This window comes from Poecilia latipinna, unplaced genomic scaffold (assembly GCF_001443285.1).
Source record: "Poecilia latipinna isolate Pla-1442-1.1 unplaced genomic scaffold, P_latipinna-1.0 Scaffold1826, whole genome shotgun sequence".
Taxonomy (NCBI): domain Eukaryota; kingdom Metazoa; phylum Chordata; class Actinopteri; order Cyprinodontiformes; family Poeciliidae; genus Poecilia; species Poecilia latipinna.
In genome coordinates, this window is record NW_015114442.1 from 94,514 (window position 1) to 114,177 (window position 19,664).

A 19,664-nucleotide genomic window follows, 5' to 3' on the forward strand; every position below is an offset into this window, starting at 1 on the left:
TAAAACAGCAAAGATTATTGTGGTTTTGACACTGTTTGCAGCATGAAGCAAATAAAAAAAACGAAACAAAAAATAAACAACAACTTTTTGTTCAAGACACGTGCAGTTTTTAAAATTATTTTAAAACAGACAATTAAATCGGCGGGGAGAAGGTGATGTCACCACATGACCAGCCTATAACAGTGTGTCGTTATTTAGCCACAACATATCACAATTTGGCAGCATTATTGCAATATTCTACACATGAAGGTCACTATGGTGCTGAATTTTTTTTAAAAAACAACAAAAGCTTGTAAAGACATAAAAGACTGGTGCTCATATTTCAGTTTTCAGCTATAATGTGCAAACTTGAAGGAGATGAACATTTCAATCTGTCTTCATCGGAGAAACAAGTGAACCCAACAACAAGGCCATTGAGTCATTCGTCATAATAATTGGCTACAGCGTCACAATATAAATAAATAAGTAATCGACAATATGTTTGCCAACAGTATGTCACTATTTGGCAACAACGTAAGTGTCATAATAAATGGTATCGCAAAATCAACAATACATTTGGCAACAGCATGTCACTATTTGGCAGTGGCGTCTCAATAATCTGCAACAAAACCAAAATAATGGACAATAACGCCAGTAAAAAATGGGGCATACTTTTATCCTATATACACGGTTCAACAAAAGCATCAAATTATCAACAATATTTTTGGCAACAGCATGTCACTATTTAGCATCAGCGTTTCACCGCTTGGTAACAATTTCTCACTATTTGGGTTTCACATCTCTATTATGTACGACTTGACCTATCTCACGTCAGAGGGCGCTGTGGAGCAGTTTGGCCACGCCCACTTAATTCCATTAAAATTATTGGATTTCAGACCATTTTCTGTAAAGTTTGATGAAATTTGGAACGTGTTTAGCCCCCAAAATTTGCCTTTTTGTTTTGTTGTAATGTTTTAAATTATTCTGAAAGGTCATACCGGAAGCTCTCACTGTCGTTCCCTTCTGCTTCACTTTGACAGTACCGATAGGGGCAGCAGGCAGGTTCGACTCGCCCTCCCGGAACTCTGCAGCCGCAGCGGGTCTGATTATTTTAACATCGGGGTTCGGTCCAACATGGCGGCGCACGGATGGAAATACTGATGACAGTCCGAAAGATCGCCTCGATTTGTACGATGGTAAGGAGGGCAAAGCGGGTGGTTAGGCCGGTACCGTTCGCTGCCCGGGTCTGCTGAACCCTGACTGGTCTCATGCTTACGGTTAGCTGTCCTGCTGCTGCTAGCCTGTTTGTTAGCCTCACAGAACAACATGATAAAAACACACAGCGTCCCCAGAAAGTTGTTCGGGCCAGGGCAGCTTTCCGGGCCCGAACACGCTGCTGTTTGGAGAGTTAACGGGATCGTGTTGTGCTCACACCGGCTGTGTGTGACAGTTAGTAAGCAGCTTCATCTTGGTTGTGGTTAGTTGGACTGACTAAATGGTCGGGAAACAGCTAGCTTAGCCTGCTAGCCATTTGGAGTTCTATTTTGGGCTGAAGTTGCTGTCATATATATATATAAATGAAACTTACAGTTCCTGCCTACACGTCTGTACTTTCCCTCAAATAGCAGAAATATAACAGAAACCAGCGAAGAACTGCGCTGCAGAGGATGTAAACACCTCAAGGCAGCTGATGCTGCTTTGAGCTTAAGAGGGTGAAATAGAGGATAGAACCTGAATGACTCAGTAAAAACCCTAATAGTTTAATAAAAGCAACAGGGAGCTTTATTCGGTGAAATTAAAAGGAAACAATTGTTAACACGTTTTCTAAGACCCTGTGGAGGTTCTGCTGTCAGGATGGCAGGCAACGCATTCCTCAAAGACACGCACATTCTCCACGGAATCATGTTTATTAAAATCAAAAGCTCCCGTTGAAATACCCTGAAACGGGTGCCGTGGAAAAACACCAAACTTTCGTTGTAGCATTTCTGTGCTTTAATACGTACCTGTTGCTGCACACTGCACACTGCCAGTGAGCTGGCTGAAAAACAGTCTGCTACATTTTTTTCCCCCAGCCAAACCTACAAAATGAACATATTCAACTGTTTGGGAGTATTTTCTGTTGTATGTACACTCGTGGTGTGATATTTCTGGATATGCTAACACTGATTTCATGATCTCATGGAATAACACAAAAAAAATGTCAAAAAATGTATAACTTGATTAATTATTTCTATTTAAAGTTAAAAGCCAACTATTATGCTACTGATATTAAAACAATGCAACATGATTTATGATATAGCAATGTTATCTACCCATTGTTTTCTTTGGACACAGTAGCTGTGCTAAGTCCCTGCTAGGCATTAGTTGAGTAATAAAGCTATAACAGTCTGTTGTTAGCAGGTCAAATAGTTAATTAGCAGCTTTCTTCTGAATGATTTTGACTGAGCTGTCACTTTTGAGTCTATTTGTAGTATTCATGTGCTTTCAAATCGCCCCTCAGGGACAAATAAATTAAACTGAATTAGTCAGGCTATCTGCTCAAGCCTACAGATGCTTGTTTTAGCACAAACAGCGTCATTTGTCTTTCTTTTAAGCGGCAGGGAAAAAAAGTATTATCTGCTAAACTTCTGCTGTTTGTAAAACTACAAGTGCCAAGCTAAAGTGTGGGAGCTGTGTTAAGCTGCTGACTGCAGGCTGGCTATTTAAACAGATCGCCTGACTAATTAACTTCCCAATATGAGCTTTGGTGTGTTTGTGTTCCTCTATCAAGAACAGAACCGTGAGAACAGGTTTAATACTGAGCTCAAAGAAGAGTTTGGTTTAGAGGGTAAGTTCTGTCATATTTAATGCTTAAGTTTATATCTATTGGCTGGTAAAACAGGAAGTGGAGCTGAGTTAACTTTTTTTTTCTTCACACGTTTAGGGAATGCAAAATGCTGCTGCTGTAGATTGAAGGTCTTCACCAGATGATGTTCTTGAGTAAAAATCCCTTTTTGTTTGTTCTTTCATTGTTCTTTCAACATCAACATGTATCCCTAATGCTGCTAAAATGAAAGAGCAAATTGATTATTGCTAGTTTTTGAAGAATTATTCATCTTTTTTTTTGATTGTACATAAAGTTAAGAAAGAATATAGAATAAAAAAAAACTTTAAATTTAGTCATGGTATTGAAGCTTTCGTTAAAGCTGGATTTTTTTTTTTGCTTTAAGTGAGAACAAAGCTTTTTTTCAGCCACCTGTCCAGCAGTGTGCAGGAACAGGTTGGGGTAGGGAACAGTTATTTATAAGTCCAAGGCAGCTTGAAATTTCCGTCTCGCTGTTGGTTTGAAAAAAATAAAAAGAAAGGAAAAAGAAAAAAAAGAAAAACTCTCACCACGAGAACCATCCAGCGGTCGAATGTTAGACTCTTTCTCACGCCTAAGATAGTCTGAAACTCAGCTGAACAACTTGAGATAGCATATTAATAGAGTAAAGATGTTTACTTCATAGTTTTAAGTCAACACTGCCGCGCTTTCATTTAACTTCCGTTTAATGCATTTGTCTTATGAATAATTCTTCTATTCACTTTCATTTCTAACACTCGGTTCCAAGCTGTCACTTTAAACCGGCAATGACAGTGTTAATAATTAATGTCTTTGTGTGTTTTCAGCTCCTTTTTTTCACCCTTTTTTTTGTCTCCTCTGCCTTTCAAACATCAGAGAGTTAGTTTGCTGTGTCTTGTTGTTTACAACCTCTCGGCTGTTCTGAGGCAGTGTTTGTTGGATAAATAACCTCAGCCCAGACAGCAACCCATTGTTAGCCTCTTGTTGACTTTACATGGACTGCAATGTGGCGCTGAGCTCCGCCGCTGCAGTTTATCCAGCGACCCCCTGAGGGGAGAAGCTGCATCATCATCACTACTGCTGTCATCATTGTCCTTTGTTTCTGTGTCTCTGCTCCCACCAAAATATGCCTGAAAGAGCGTTTTGTAAAGCATTTAGGTTTCTGTTTTTGTTCTATATTGTAAGATATGTCTGAATGATTGTGCATTAAGGCCAAGCTGTATTAATTGGCTACATTAACATTCACAGGTTGAACTAAAAACACCTTTTCTCTTCCTCTGCCTCAGACTGTCCTCTAGTTTTTCTTCACTCCTGAAAGTAGCGCAGCGCACAGTGGCCAGCTTCCAGCAGCTGACATCTCTCTATTTTTTAAACAAATAATATAAATTTTAACGCTTCATGCTGTTTAAATTGATTCCAAACTCTGATTATGGTTGGTATAAGTGCATAGACGTAAGCTATATGTTTAGCTATATTTCATATGTGAAACATGCAACCATATCGTGGTAGCATTTCATTTTGAAGTTGTGGTGGCTTTTATTTAGCTGTAGCGGTGCGTCACGATCAGTTACATTTAGAGGAAACCCTAGAAATGATCATGAAGTTTTATTTATTTACTTGCTTTCTCTGTAAAGTCACATTTTGTGTTGTTCTTGTAGCAACAAATTGACTTCATCAAGATGCTAACGTGAGGTTGTTCTGATACTTCTAAAAGCGTTTTGGGGAATTATGACACTCGGCGGTCCATCTCATCACCAACACAATAATAAAAAAAAAAATAACTTGATCGTGAGGAAGGGATTTTTACAACTGGATTCCACCAAATACAGAATCTTTAAAAGTGGGCTGAAGGATAAAAAAAGGCTGCAAATCCTGCTTTGTGTGTATTTTTGGGTTGATGACATCACAAGAGGCTCACAGGTCAGGCTACTGGCGTTAGTAAAGATGGCCGATGAGGGACATCTGACAAGTTTGGAAACGGATTCAACTTTCTATTTAATTCCCGCACATATATATTCACCAATTGAAAACAAGTAAATGCTGTATCTTACTCACATCACCTCATGGTTACACAGTTTTCCAATTAAGTGGACCTGCAACATTCTGGTTGGTAGGTTGTGGTTTTTTATTTCCTCCTGGTGTTAACTGACAGGGTTTCACTTGGATGACTGACTCTCTTGCGGTCATTTTAGGAGGAAAGTATCAGATGATCTCACAGTGCTGAAGAAAACATCTGTATTGGGACTTGAAAGTGCTTTGACCCTGTCAAACAGACCAGATAGGTTTCATTGAGGATGGGCATTTATCGTATCACGTATTGTGATAAAATTGTTATTGTGATCAGAATTTTGTTTAATGGTTGTCATGATAAATTCCAATTATTAATGCTTTAAATTGCCCAAAACTCTCTGTATTGTCAGGATAGATCATTTTGCTATCTTTTATCAATTAGAGTATCAATAAATCTGAAAATATTAGGAAATGCAGTTTCTGTGAGCAGTTTAGCGATATAAATCACACCAAATGTTTTTCAAGGGCAGTTTTTGATTTCTGTGTCAGGCAAACACAAAGTATCGTGATAAAACTTTAATACCATTTCGCCACCCCTAGTTTTTATAAATATTTTGACTGTAAATGATTGTTGAAGACCTTTTTATGATTTTAGCACTATGGTTACACAATATATCGGTATTGACATCGATATCGACTGATTTTAGTCATTTTTCAATGTATCGAAATAAGTAAACCTAAGCCAATATTAACAACCGATGTTTAAAGTCATGTTGCTGTTGCTTACGTTTCTGGTCATGCGTTTGTTTAACTGAAGAGGTTAAACAGTGGTTCAGTGGTCGTATTTCCCAGGTTGATAAAAGAGGACTGAAATGAATATAATATCTATTGTAATGGCAGTTTTAGTATCGGTTACCAACATAGACCCGAATTATTGGGCCATAGTTTCAAAAAAGTCAACCGAATTTAAAAACGGACCATGATGTGTCGTTTTGTAGTTTGCAAACCATCTAAATTGAGTTTTATTAGCTGTTTTAAAAAAGTGCTGATTGCTGCAGGGCAGTAGGAAAACAGGAACAAATAAAAGACTAGGAAACTGTAAGGAATGGAAAATCTAGTCCTGTCTGTGGTTACTCATTTTTTTTCTTGCTGTGATAAGAAACGTTTAAGTAAAACATTAATTCTGCTGTTTTCTCCTCCCGACTTCTTCAGGGCGCCAATGCCTCTGCCTTGGAAAAGGAGATTGGACCGGAACAGTTTCCTGTTAATGAACACTACTTTGGATTGGTCAACGTAAGTATTTCTGAATACTTACGTATTCTAGGCTTCTGTTTTTGTTCTATATTACTACTAGCTAATGACGTGCCTGCTCTGATACATACATGCATACATTCACATATATATATATATATATATATATATATATATATATATATATATATATAAAAGCAAACCTAGATGGCTGTACTTCATTTGTGTTAAATGGATGCTAATAAAGCATACGCACTCTAAAGAATCTCATCCGCCTCCCTGTTCTTTTTCCTCTCATCTAGTTTGGCAACACCTGCTACTGCAACTCGGTGCTGCAGGCTCTGTATTTCTGCCGACCGTTCAGGGAGAAGGTGCTGGCGTACAAGGTGAGTGTTGAAAACAGAACTCGCACACCGGTGGCCACATGGATTTGATTCAGATGCTGACCTCAAAGCTGTCAGCGGGCGGCCAAAAAATACTGATATCAGGAGGCTTTATGACGAGTTTCTGGAAATGGGGCGCAAAAATAGGGGTCAAAATAACAACAGCAGATACAGAAACTATGCAGCTGATGAGCTGCAGAAAGGTATACTTGGACGAGACGCGTTTGTTCCTATTTCATTATTTGAGGTAAAGTGCTTGAGGAATGAAGCGCTTTCCCAGTCAAAATAACACAGTTCTTGTGTTAGATTTTTTAAAAGTGGTATTATTTTGTAAAATTGACTTTTTTGAGCTCTACATCATGCTGTAATGTTATTCCCTCATCAAAAATACACCTGGAGTGTTGCCTTGATTCCTTCATGCATGTCTGAGAAAACCTTTTATCTCCATGGCAACCTTTCAGCTGTGCAAAAGGACCTGGATGGACCTAGGGCCTCCCCAGCTCCTTCAGACTAGCCAGCAGCAATTAGCATACACCTGGTGGAACCTAGCAGCTGCTGACCTCGTTATACTAGCTACTTAAAAATGTTCTTAAAGGGTTAGTAGAGGAGCGATGTGTTGACTTCCTGTAGGCGGAGTTTCAGAAAGAGCAGGAGCTTCTCAAAGAGACAGAGGCCCAATTTCAAGGCATTAAATTACAAACCCAAATTCCTCGAATTTGAGTTCATCTGAAGGTAACATAGTTACTTCATCACGCTAAAAAATGGAACATACGTAATACTGTCCCTTTAAATTATAAATTAATGTGAAATGCCTTCCAGATACAATTTATTTCTCTGACGCGAGTATGAAAATGTTTGACAGGAAATGAAAGAAGGTAGAAATGAAACGATTGGGTTCAAAACTGACCAAGACTTTTTAAGGTGCAACTTGCCTTAAAACCAGATGACTGCAAAACTGTAACCCACGTTAAAACACATGTCAGCTTGTTGTTAAAGACATAATTGGAGGTTATGGAAGCCTTTGTGACTCGTGCCGTTGATCTCAGGTGCAGCCTCGGAGGAAGGAGTCCCTCCTCACCTGCCTGGCCGACCTCTTCAACAGCATCGCCACCCAGAAGAAAAAAGTCGGAGTCATCCCTCCCAAGAAATTCATCTCTCGGCTAAGGAAGGAAAACGGTAGGCATCGACGGGGGGTGGGAAGGCAGGCTTATATCAAGATGCAGAATAATCTCATAGAATATTCATGGAACGGCTTTGGAAGAATGTGCAGCTGCCACTGATGTCAGAGCGCGAAGCATCCTGTAATCTCACTGGGAAGCATTTAGCACCAAGTCTTCAGAACAAAGACATTGAGTCATTGAAACAAACTTCCTTTCATGGTGGTGCAGCACAGCTGAGAGTACTGATGCAAGCAGCGGCCTTGGAAAAGCGGAAGAAGATGGGGACGATGGATATCAGCTGAGAAGTTAATCACACAGCTGAGGCAGTCATATTGTCGGTGAAATCACAGAGCAGGAAGCAAATCAAAAGAATGGCACACAGATGTCACTTGTCTCTGAAACTTTACTTTGCTTTAAAGGTTTCTTTTTCCCTACAAAAGTAGTCATACGTCTTGAACTTATCCAACGCTTTGTCCACATTACAAACACAGACTGTAATGGACATAATTGGGATTTTATGTGAAGTGGAAAAAGAAAAAAATACATGGGGATTTTCTGTGACAAGACCGCCACAAAGTAGTGCATAAGTGTAAGGTGGAAAACAACAGGACTTACACGGGTTTTGAAAAAAGTTTACAAATAAAAATCAGAGGAGTTTGGCATGTATTTGTATTCTGGTCCAGTAGAACCAGATTTCACAGGAATCACATCTGCATGTTGTTTTGGTTTGTGTCGACCAACGGTGTATACCTAGAGACTGAAGTAGTTCAAAGCTCAGTGGGAAGTGTAGTGAAGCACCCCAAACTACCAAATGATAATTTCTAACACAAGAATATCTTTTATCTAAACCAGTACGTCTGAAATAGTGGGGCTAAGAAGCAGAAGGGACTTCATTCTTGTTTTTAGTCTTGCTTGACTGATAATCAAGCCTCCGGTCACTAGGGGGCAGTAATGTTCAAATGACTCACTCCGTCGTTTGTGACAGTGAAAAGAATAATGGCGGCTGAGGTTAGTAAACCAAATATGACAGCGTTTTGTGACCAAGCTAGTAGTTATAGTATTAGAAGAATAAAGACTCAATACTGATGGAAGAAAGTCGTAAAATTACGAGGAAAAACTCGCTTTAATTAAAAAAAGGGTTCATTAGAGTTATCGACACCTCATAAAGTCCGTGATTCGTTCTTTGAAATGGACACTCGTTTAACAATCGATTCAGCCCTGCGGCTGATAATAATTTGATATGTTAAAAGCTTATTTCCTTGTAAAATTAATTATAATCTCACAAGAAGAACATTTTTGGGCTCTGCTGGCCTTTATTTGAAAGTGAAATGACAGGAAAGTAGCTTGTGAGAGAGGGGCAAAGGTCAACAGAATGAGACTCGAACCTGTCATGGCCGCATAGAGGACTGAGGCCCACATAGATGAACCGCCGCCGCGTCCAGCATTCCTCATTTTACCGTAGTTTGGTGTACGGTTCTCATAAAATTACAATTTAAAACCTTAGTCTGGCTCTTATACTCCGTCTATCATCATTTCATATCTTCTGACAAGCTGAAATATTACCAATATTGTTGTAAATGTTGCACCAAAAGTGTTAAAAAGCTATATACTTTTTGAAAAAGAACAAACCAAAGAAGCTAAGTAACCCATGCTTACAGTTTAAAAAGTTTTACATCCTAGTGACTCAGTTGCACTTTTTCTCTTTTGAGAACCACACAGACTGAGCAGTCTTGATTAAATGTTACTTATTGAGTTAGAAAACTGAACTTGAAAATTGTTCCCAGACTTACAACATTTAAGTTGTACAACTTAAGCTGCATGACAGAAAGCATTAGAGAAACACTGATGTAAACCATTCCACCACAGAACGGCTCTGGCTGTTTAAGATCAGTGTCTCGCTGGAAGGTGAACATGAATTTCCCTGTATTTAGCTCCATCTGTTCCCATGTCAACTATAACCAGGCTTCCTGTCGACCGGCCCGGTCGCTCACATAAATCTGTGGTCGTAACACGATCGAGTGTTTATCTTTCTCCTTGACGTGTCCGCATCTCTCCTCCCCAGAGTTGTTTGACAACTACATGCAGCAGGATGCCCACGAATTCCTCAACTACCTCCTCAACACTATCGCAGACCTCCTCCAGGAGGAGAAGAGCCAGGAGCGACAGCACAACGGAAAACTGGTGCAGAATGGGAGCGGATGTGGTGACGGAGGGGGCGGCGGGGGCGAAGGCGACAGCGGGAAGGAGACGCAGCAGACGTGGGTCCACGAGATCTTCCAGGGAACGCTGACAAACGAGACGCGCTGCCTCAACTGCGAAGCTGTGAGCTGGGTTTTCACGTCAGCCGGTCCCTGCAGGAAGTTGCGATTAACACAAGTTCACTCCTCGTTTGATGGCCTGTCGTAAGAAATTCTGCTGGACGATAAATCGTCCCACAGCTTATTGCGATAAACGATAATATTGTTGTTTTGAGGCCATTTTAGGCTATATAATGGAAATGGCACAATAATGCAAAAGCACATTCTCTTTAATGCTGGAACTGGAAGACATTTTAAATAAATAAATAAAATATCAGAAACAACAAATAAAATTAATTACAATTTTGTCTGTAAACAAAATTGTTTAAAAAAAAAAAAAAGGTCCGGTTGAAACCAGCGCACCAGATTGGAGAAAAACGATAAATCATGCAAATACAGGTTATTGAACTTTAAGTTAAATCTATTAACAGGTTAACAGCTTTATTGCGACAGGCTTATTTGGCATGGACTTGCAGTTTTCACCATTGATTGCAACTTTTCGACAAATCTGTTGTTCCTTCTTTCCTGACCAATGCAACTCGACTGAATTATGAACAATCCCTTTCACCTCCGTCCAACTTAACGTCGTGTTCAAGTTGAAAGTGTTGCTAAGCGATACCATTTGCTCGCAGGTACAATGTAGAAACCTGATTTTTTTTTAAAAACTATCTTTAAATGCACCATTCACATGCTGCCACCGGTTACACTGCTGCTGGTCTCTGTCATATCCAGCAATTAGCCAGAGCCAAAAGACAAAAAGCTTTGCAGTTTTCTTCCAACTTGAGTCGAGTCCCTGTGCTGCATGCAGATAATGTTGGCCAGACGTTGACTAGTTGATCCATATATCATATTAAGCTTGGTAACAAGAATATCAATGTTGCTTATTTTACATTGCTTCCTAGTTAGTTAATACCAGGAATTAACCCAGTTCTCTTTAAAGAAATAGTTCTTCTCACTGTTGCTTCCACTTATTCAAGAGAAATCTTTATTGCCACAATAGAAAGACAGAGAGAAACAGGGGAAGGTTATGTGCAGCAACTTCAACGTTTTTGTAAAATCATGTTATGGCAAAAGGAAAGCAAAAATATTGCAACTTTAAAAAAAAAAAACGTGCCACAAAATCAACAATTTTAGGCCGCAGCAATAAAAAAAACAACAACCTTGCAACGACCTGGAGGGACTGATTAGCGCCGCCGTTGTTGGTCAGCAGTTGACCTGTTTTTGGTTGCTGCAGGTGAGCAGTAAGGACGAGGACTTCCTGGATCTGTCAGTGGACGTGGAGCAGAACACTTCGATCACACACTGTCTCAGGTTGTCCTGCTTTCTCTCTTTTCTTTTTTTTATTTCATCAAACCCAACAAAACAATGTTGGCTCTTAGTGAAGTTTTATGGACAAGTTCTCCTTTTTGTGCTCAACAGGGGCTTCAGCAACACAGAGACGTTATGCAGCGAGTATAAATATTACTGTGAGCAATGTCGCAGCAAACAGGAAGCTCAGAAACGGTAGGTGACATCACCTTTTCTATTCACGTCTCTTTCACATTCGTACAGCAGAAAACACGCAAATAAATCCAGCGGCGTTCTTTTCTGATGTGGTGGAATACACCTAATTTTTGTAGAGCAATTAGACCCACGATCATCGTCTTGAATCGTCCCTGTAGCTTTAATGTAATAACACACGTAACGTCTTTTGTGTGATACAAACGCTGAGAATAAAAAAACATCATATGATTCCTTTGAGCGCCCAAAAAACTTTGAGTGTTTTTTTTTTACTAACAGTAAACAAACTCTGGTAGGTTTTGTTCCATTAGAGATCAACCCTGAAACCACATCTGACGTCACCATGGCAGCCTGTCAGGGCCTTCCTGTTACATTCTGAGAATCGGTTTTGCGGGCGTATCTCTGGCCAGATGCCTGTTGGACGTCTCTTAACCCCCCCCAGACTTCCCTTGCATTAACAGCGCTGCCGCGTTTTTAGCTTTCTGCGGTTGGAAACCGTTAAGCGCGTCTTCTCAAGTGCTGCTGCATGTATTTCTGTACCGGAGAGTCAGCTAAGTGCACCAAGTAACATCCATTAAGGACGTAAAGGGCTATCAGCAGAGGCTGAACCTCGCATTAACGTGAAGGAGAAAGAACAGCAGAGCTGCGTCTGAATGAGGAGGAAGGAAAACAGTGAAAACATGCTGCATTATTCTGGTTATTCTGGAATTGCCTTGGTTGTTCTAAGTGATTTTCTGAAAGTTTTGGCCTTGAACTGACTACTAACAGCTTTTTAAAGTTTTTCTTGAAGGTTTTTTTTTTTTTGCAAGCTTTGTTTATTTTGAATCAAAACTTTCTGATCATCATCTGTGAACATGTGCAAAAGTTTGTCAAGTTACAAACAAACTTGAGCCCATTTTGTAGGGAGTTTTAGTGACAGACTGACGAGGAGTGTCCGATAAAGAGTAACATGGTTTTTCCTGTTCTTCTTGGTAAAAGGAGAATGCTTATGTCTGGTCACAAATTCCTTTTTGGGTTTAATTATGGACTTTTATTGACCATTTTACCATGAATATGCTTTGATCTGACCCATTCCACGTGTCTGCCTGCATGTTTGGGCCGTCGTCCTACTGAAAGGACAACTTCTTCCTGAAAGAACATTTTTATAAATGTTTTATAAAACCTCATCTATCAATTTTTCCCGTTTCACAATGATGTTCAACTTTCTGCTGGTTTATCATGTTTATTTCCAGGGAAACTCGATTCTAGCAGGACAAAATCTAAAACTATGAATTGTTCTGCAGCTGCTCTTCACTCTAAGTCTTTTTTTCAATGAATTGACTCACAAACATTTGCTGCGTTGTTCTGTCAGGATGAGGGTAAAAAAGCTGCCCATGATCCTCGCCCTCCACCTCAAGCGCTTTAAGTACATGGACCAGCTGCACCGCTACACCAAGCTGTCCTATCGCGTCGTCTTTCCGCTGGAGCTCCGCCTCTTCAACACGTCGGGCGACGCCACCAACCCCGACCGCATGTACGACCTGGTCGCTGTTGTCGTCCACTGCGGCAGGTAGGTCCAAAATTAGATCAGAGTTTTATTTTTCCTTCTGTAGTTCTAGATTGACAGAGTTTGATAATTACAGATATGCAAACGGAAGACTAGAAGGCGGGGTATTATGTAAAATCAACTTTTTTTTTTTTTAGCTTTATATCATGTTAAAATGTTGTTTTCTCATCAAAAACGTACTTGGAGTTTTGCTCTGACTCATCCATTCATGAAGATTTTAACTATGTCATCATGAAAACTACGCATTTCCAGTTTTTGAAAGTTAAGTAAAGGTTGCCCATCTTAAAGCACCATTTCAAAGACTAATAATTAGTTTGACTTCATGAAGTAACGTGGTTTTTAACAGGACACTTAATGGTCCAAACTGCAAACATAAGAGAAATCCATTGTTTGTGGTCCTACAAATAAAGTTTTCACAGTAAACAAATGTCTTCATAAACATCTGGTTAATATAAAATGGTCCAGTTGGGATTAAAGTTGAACTGGATGATCAAATGCTATAGAAATTGTTTTATTTTCCTAAATGGTGAAAGTTTACGGTCACGTGCCACCAATCACATGCTAACTTCAGTGTCATTTTTACAGATCAAAATTACCGTGAAACTGTGTTTTATGGGTTTCCGTAAGTAAATTCCTAGTCTTCTGTATTATAAGTAACTTTTAGAGTCGAAACAACATAAAACCATTGAGCTTAGATTTGAGTGAATCTGAAAACTGTAAATGGGAGGATTCAAGTCTGAAGCCTACTTCAGCATTTAAAAAAAAAAACTTTTTGGACTTTAAAGAAATTAACTAATCTGGTCTATTCCTACGTCACAGCTTGTTGCCAGTCAATGTGGTACAAAGTGATACCTGAAAGTTATTTTACAAAAGATACTTTTTATAAGAAATATTGTAATTTTTAATACAATGATGACAAGTACAATTTTGGGGGTAAAAGTTGCCAAGTTGCTGTCATCCATATTCAAATGTCCATTTGAATTTAATGTTTTATTCTTAAGCCACTTTTTTGAAACGATGTAAGAAAAATACATCAGTGCCTCATGATTTAATGTAAACCCAAAGGTTAGCCTGCTGCAGTTTGTAACAACTTGCTAACCACGATTAGCACGGATTTTATGTCAGTCTTCGAGTTTTAACTTGATTTGCTCTCTCGTCTGAAAACAGAAGCACACATTTCATCTGTTTGACGTAAACCTTCTGTCCTGTGTGTCTGCGCTGCAGCGGTCCCAATCGCGGACACTACATCACCATCGTCAAGAGCCACGGCTTCTGGCTGCTGTTTGACGACGACATCGTGGAGGTAGGAGCGGACGTTTCTAATTCAGTGGTAAAACGTTGAAATGTGTTGGACTATTTAGTAGTTCAGTGGTCTGTGTAAGACATTTAGAGCATTAATAATTGTGTGTTTTGTTTGTTTTTCTGTCGTTAGTCAAAGATTTACAGAGTTTGCTTGTTTGAAACACTTCAGACTTTCTCATGCAGCCATAACTGAGACGACTTTATAAAATGTTGGCTGATTTTTACAAGAGTCGCCATTTAAAACAGGAGAAAACTAAATGAGTAGTATAAAAAGGTTAAAAATAACAGAGCAAAAACTGATGTTGAAGGAAACCAATCAAAACTGAAACCGAGGCATTCCTCTGTAATATACAACATTAATATTAACATTGTTTCATTAATGGTGAGATAACACCATTAATAACTCCAGTGTTTTGTGTTGCGTTGTAAGCATTGACTGATAAATGTTGATGTTTAATTTTGAGTAATGGGTAGGAATAAAAGGGTAGGTGGATTTTCTACAAACGGTTAAAAACTAGGAGAAAAAAGGAAGTGGATTTTCTGTAGTTCTTGGATTTATTTTCCAGTTTTCTTGCCTTCAGTCTCTTTTTCTTCGTCGACATCCAGCTCTGCTTTTTTTCCAGTGGAAACGTCAGTCGTCTGCAGCAGAGGAGCTTTGCTGGTCAGGTCGACCTGGATATTTCTCTTTTGAAAATTGAACTTCTATCCGTGTTGAAGACAGATTTATTTTTAAATGGAAACAGAAACCAGTTCAGATTCATTCAGCCACTGTTTCTAAACATTTTCTTCTATTAAAACCTTTTACATTTTTGTTGCATCTGCGAGTTCTAACTACTGTATTTTATTTAATAAACCAGTAGTTTATTGAACTATAAGGTGAATAATATAGCAAAGTATTTTTCAAGTAATTGTTTAACTTTCCATTTGTAAAAGACTTTGTAAGCCATCCATCATTTTCTTTCCATTTTTAGTTTATCCTCTGCTTTGTCTGTCACTCAAAATCCCTTAAATACAGTGAAGTTTTATATTAAACATATAAAATGCCTCTCAAACTTTTATATTTGATGGGGGTTTAAATTTTTTTTTTAAGGGTGAATCCATTTGAAGAAGTGAGAGTAAACGTTTTGTTTTATACCATCTGCGCTAGAACAGAACCAGGACAGACCTTCAGGCATAATGAAGTTTGTTTTGATCGATACTCAAAAATTAAAAATCTGGGATTTTTCCCAGATTTCTGCAGCCAACATGTCCGACGGTCCGGCCCGGCGGACGGTCGTCCGGCCCGGCGGACGGTCGTCCGGCCCGGTGTTTATGAATGAGTTGTGAGATTTTCCTAACTTGTGACCTTTTCATAAACTCAGTTTGGATCACAGCGGGCTGTTCAGACCTGGCGTTGAGACGCAGTGGAAGCAGAGAAAGTTGAATAAGTTTTCCTCTGGTGTTTTTTAAGTAACGAGAGCAGGAATTTAAAAAAAAAGAGAGAGAATCAGATAGTAACAAACTATAAATTGCCACAAAAGAGGAACAGAGTAACAAGTTTAAAGTGCAGCCGTTTGCACAAGAGTGGGTTTAACACTAACTTTGTTTCTTGTTCTGATGTAAATGAGTTACAGCAAATGCTAAAAATCCCACTTTGAGGCAGAGCTTCGGTTCAGTGCTCAGTTTAGTTTGGCTGAATTAACCAGAGGAAGCGTTTCGCTGCATCATTCACCCGTTTTTATTTAAAGCTTGAGACGCATCGCCGTTCTGGTTGAGCGTGGAGAGAAGATCGCACTCTTTGAGGGCCTGGCGTTGGAAAACGATAGCGGGGTTTTTCAGCCGCTCAGACATCTGGTCTGGATGATTCTGCTGAACTCGCAGAACATAAATACTAACTTATCATTTTAATGCTTTGAGGAGATTTGCTGGGCTTCTTTTTTTGCCTCTCTCTGTTTAATTCTGGCAGGAACTGGGGAGTCTAAATTGAGCCTGAAAGCCTGAACTGACACCGTTTGGGGCGTTTCTGCCTGGAACTGAAACTTCTTCTGTGCTCCAAGATTTGAAGCTGCATTTCTTTCACAATCAGCCCAGAAGCTTTTAGTGTAGAACATTAACAGACCAACAAAATGGATGTCACAGGGTTTGCAAAGATTTTAGGTTGAGAAGAAATCTTCTAATGTTTGGGACATATATGCAGTAAAATTTCTTAAATTTTAAATGCATTAATCACAGGTCTTCAATTTAATATCATATATTCAGGTAGTTTTACCGTCAGAAGTTTGAGTCGCACACAAACATCTTCATTTCAGTTACTGCTAACTAGCTGCTATTGTACCACTAGCCGAGCTTGCTAGATTTTTTTTGTGTGTCTATCGTGAGTAAGTATAAATTTATTGCCGGTTGACGGTTTTGCTCACTTCTGTTGCCAACCCCTACGATGCTACCTGCATTCTGTACAAATAATGTTTAGAGCAACATGTGCAGTGTGAGAATCATGAAGCTCCACCAAGAACCCCAAACACACCATCACACTTTTGCTCCCCCATCATGGCTAAAACCCAGGAAACGGTTAGCACTGCTACGTAGCACTGATCTGAAAGGAGCGTTCGTTGTGACACAAACTTCGAAATCTGAGGGTTAGTGGGTTTTAAACCTGGTGGTCAAGCACCAGTCCTTATCTATTGAATAGGTGGGTAAGGTATTTCACCTGCATGTTGCTATGGAGGACAAATACAGCTGAGAAAAGGACCAGAATAGAGAGCAGCAGATGCAGCTATGATGACAAATAGGGAAACAAACCCTCCCACAGTCAGACGATCAGGAAGTGTTCCCAAAAAGACACAAAAAAAAAACTCGTAAAAGCGCACGCAGGGTTAGTGTGCATGCCGCCTGTTACCAAGGCTCTACTAACGCTTAGACTTATTTTATTGTCATTGCAGAAAGACACGTAAGTGAAACTGGCAGTGAAATGTCATCGCTTGGCCACCGGATCACACACAAAAACACAAGTGTGTCTATAATTACACAGCGTACAGATAATAATGTATTGCTACATATATATAACTTATCATTTTCAATCAGTCTTAGTGATGGGATTGTTGAGCAATCTGATGGTTAGTGGTCATTTTTGAGTTGGAGGGCGTGGACAGCAGCAGCTTCTTGGATTTAAAGTGACAGAGATCCTAAATCAGCTCCTTCTGAAAGGAGCTCAAAGTATGATCTCTTATCTAAGAATAATGTTGTGTTTAAAAGAAAAAATAAAGTGAAATGAGCATGTTTTGTTTTGCACATAAACCTAACTTCTTGAATTTCATTCATAGTGGTCTTAACTTTAAACGGTTTGCAGAAACCCTGGACTTTGGACAATGTTTTTATTTATTTTTGTTATAAAGCTCTCCAGACGCTTCAGGGAAAGCTGAATAAATATTGACCCAGCAATGCTAAAGATATTTGTTACAGAGGTCTGGAGAACAACCTGAGAGTCCCGACTGTGTCTCAGTTCAGACCCTGCACTCTTCCCTTTCAGAAAATCGACGCGCAGGCGATCGAGGAGTTCTACGGCCTGACGTCCGACATCTCCAAGAACTCTGAGTCCGGATACATCCTGTTCTACCAGTCCAGAGACTGACGCGGCCAGCGGTGAATTCCCCCAGCAGACTGTCTGGACTTGGCAGACGAGCCGCTGGCTGCCTCCCGTTCACTCACATGAGTATGCGGGCTTTATTCCCCCTGCGGCAGGGAGCAGCTTTGACCCCAGGGCGCCGCTTGGGGAAACGGCTTCGAGGCGCGTGCTGGTTGCATGCCAGCCTCCGGGATTCCAAATCCTCAGAGACCACACTGCAACAAGCACCTTAACATACCAAGAAACCCCCCACTGTCTAACACTCGCTTTGCACTGTGGCACCAGGAACGGAGACCACGACGCCAAACCGATCGTGTGTTTATTAGCAGCTACAGAGGAGGCAGCAGCTTCTTTCTGAGTATTAATACCTTGCTATGTTAGCTTCCCTCCTCAGCAGCGGTGGAACTGCCAGGTCATGTGTTCACCGGCCAGGAAGTGAAGCGACCATGATCTGACAGCACTGTTAGATGTCCAGCCAATCACCTCAGACCTCTCTGACATAATGTAGGGTTGGAGACCGAGCGCTGCGTGAAAAAGCAGCGTTTCTATGATCAGTGGCTGATAAGCAGTATCTTAGCGCAAGGGAGCCATTGGAGGGGTGGGAACACATCGCAAACTGATGAGCACAGCTCCGTATTTATGATGAAAGAGCTAAAAAGTTATTTTATTTTAAATATTCAAAGAACAAGTGACGTAAACTGACCAAAAATTCAATTTGCAGTATGTATAACTTCACCTTTTCAGTGTTTTTATCGGTTTAATATTGTCTTTCTTTACAATGTATTTTTATTTTATTTTAAGGTTTGCTTGGTTTTTAAGCATCAGGAGGAGCAACGAGTCTTACAGTAGCAACTTTTGAAAGCTGTCCTGTTGTAGTTGAATGAGGCTTGAAGGTTGGTTATGAAGTGGTGTTGTGCCATTAGGAGCCACGTTTGATGACATGATGGAGAAAAGAAGAGAGAAGACTGAAGGAAGAGCAAGTCTGAAAGAAATGCATTTTTAAAAAACCTCTAAAGTATCCACTTTAATTTCTCAGCAGACTCAGTTCTGATACACTACAAGGATCTTATCAATGTCTGCCTCGTTCCGTTAGCGATCCTATCGAGCGCTGCTTAATTGAGAAGAATCTTTTCGCGACAGGTTTTTCTCTCTGCGATCAGAAACGATTCCCCATTCCCACACAGGCTGCTATAAAGCAGCAGATTTAAAGACAGCCCTGTCTTTTCATTTAGTGGTGACGCGTTTAGAACCGTTCGACTCCTAACGTGTTTAAAAAACAAAAAACATTTTATCATCTCTGTGGCTTAAACTTCTCCCCAAGAGGTGAAAATGCTTTAGGGAACTTCTCCTCCCCCACATGTTACTTTGTGCTCCCAGCTGTGCATGTGCTGAGTGATGGCTAACTTTTTTCCCCTTTATCTAAAATAAAAGATGTTGATCTGTGCAGGGACTGTTTTGTACCTAATTCAAAAGTATATTTTTTATAATCAACGTACAACCTGTGAGAACTGTTTATGTAACTCATAAACTAACATTAACTCACCTAACACAATTATGAACCTTTTTGATCATGGCTTGAAAATTTCAATTAGCTAACACGGGATTGGCTCTGTCGTTTCTCTCTAAAAGGGATTAGCAACAAAATAAGAAAAATGGAACAAAGTGAATTTTACAGAAAAATAATAATGTATGTAGTTTTGAAATGTATAACAAATGAAATACAAATTGTCGATCCCTGAACTAAAACACAAAGTTGGCTATTTAACTTGTTTTTTGTTCATGAAATGCACAAAATGCTTTTGTGCATTTCATGA

At 39.7% G+C, this 19,664-nt stretch overlaps 1 protein-coding gene across 2 annotated transcripts; it reads left to right on the plus strand.

Annotated features, from left to right (window-relative positions):
• Nucleotides 1–995: 995 nt before the first annotated feature.
• On the plus strand, nucleotides 996–19,399 carry usp12b (ubiquitin specific peptidase 12b). Of its 2 annotated transcripts, none has more exons than XM_015014540.1 (10): nucleotides 996–1,175; nucleotides 6,023–6,103; nucleotides 6,364–6,447; nucleotides 7,491–7,620; nucleotides 9,667–9,926; nucleotides 11,136–11,212; nucleotides 11,321–11,404; nucleotides 12,753–12,950; nucleotides 14,172–14,250; nucleotides 14,873–15,017. In XM_015014540.1, the coding sequence occupies exons 1-10, from the start codon at nucleotides 1,128–1,130 to the stop codon at nucleotides 14,945–14,947; spliced, it is 1,116 nt and encodes a 371-aa protein (XP_014870026.1). In that variant the 5' UTR covers nucleotides 996–1,127; the 3' UTR covers nucleotides 14,948–15,017. The 2 variants fall into 2 exon arrangements, with proteins under 2 accessions (XP_014870026.1, XP_014870025.1); XM_015014539.1 differs by lacking the exon at nucleotides 14,873–15,017 and adding an exon at nucleotides 17,755–19,399 and having other exon boundaries at nucleotides 999–1,175.
• The last annotated feature ends 265 nt before the right edge of the window (nucleotides 19,400–19,664 follow it).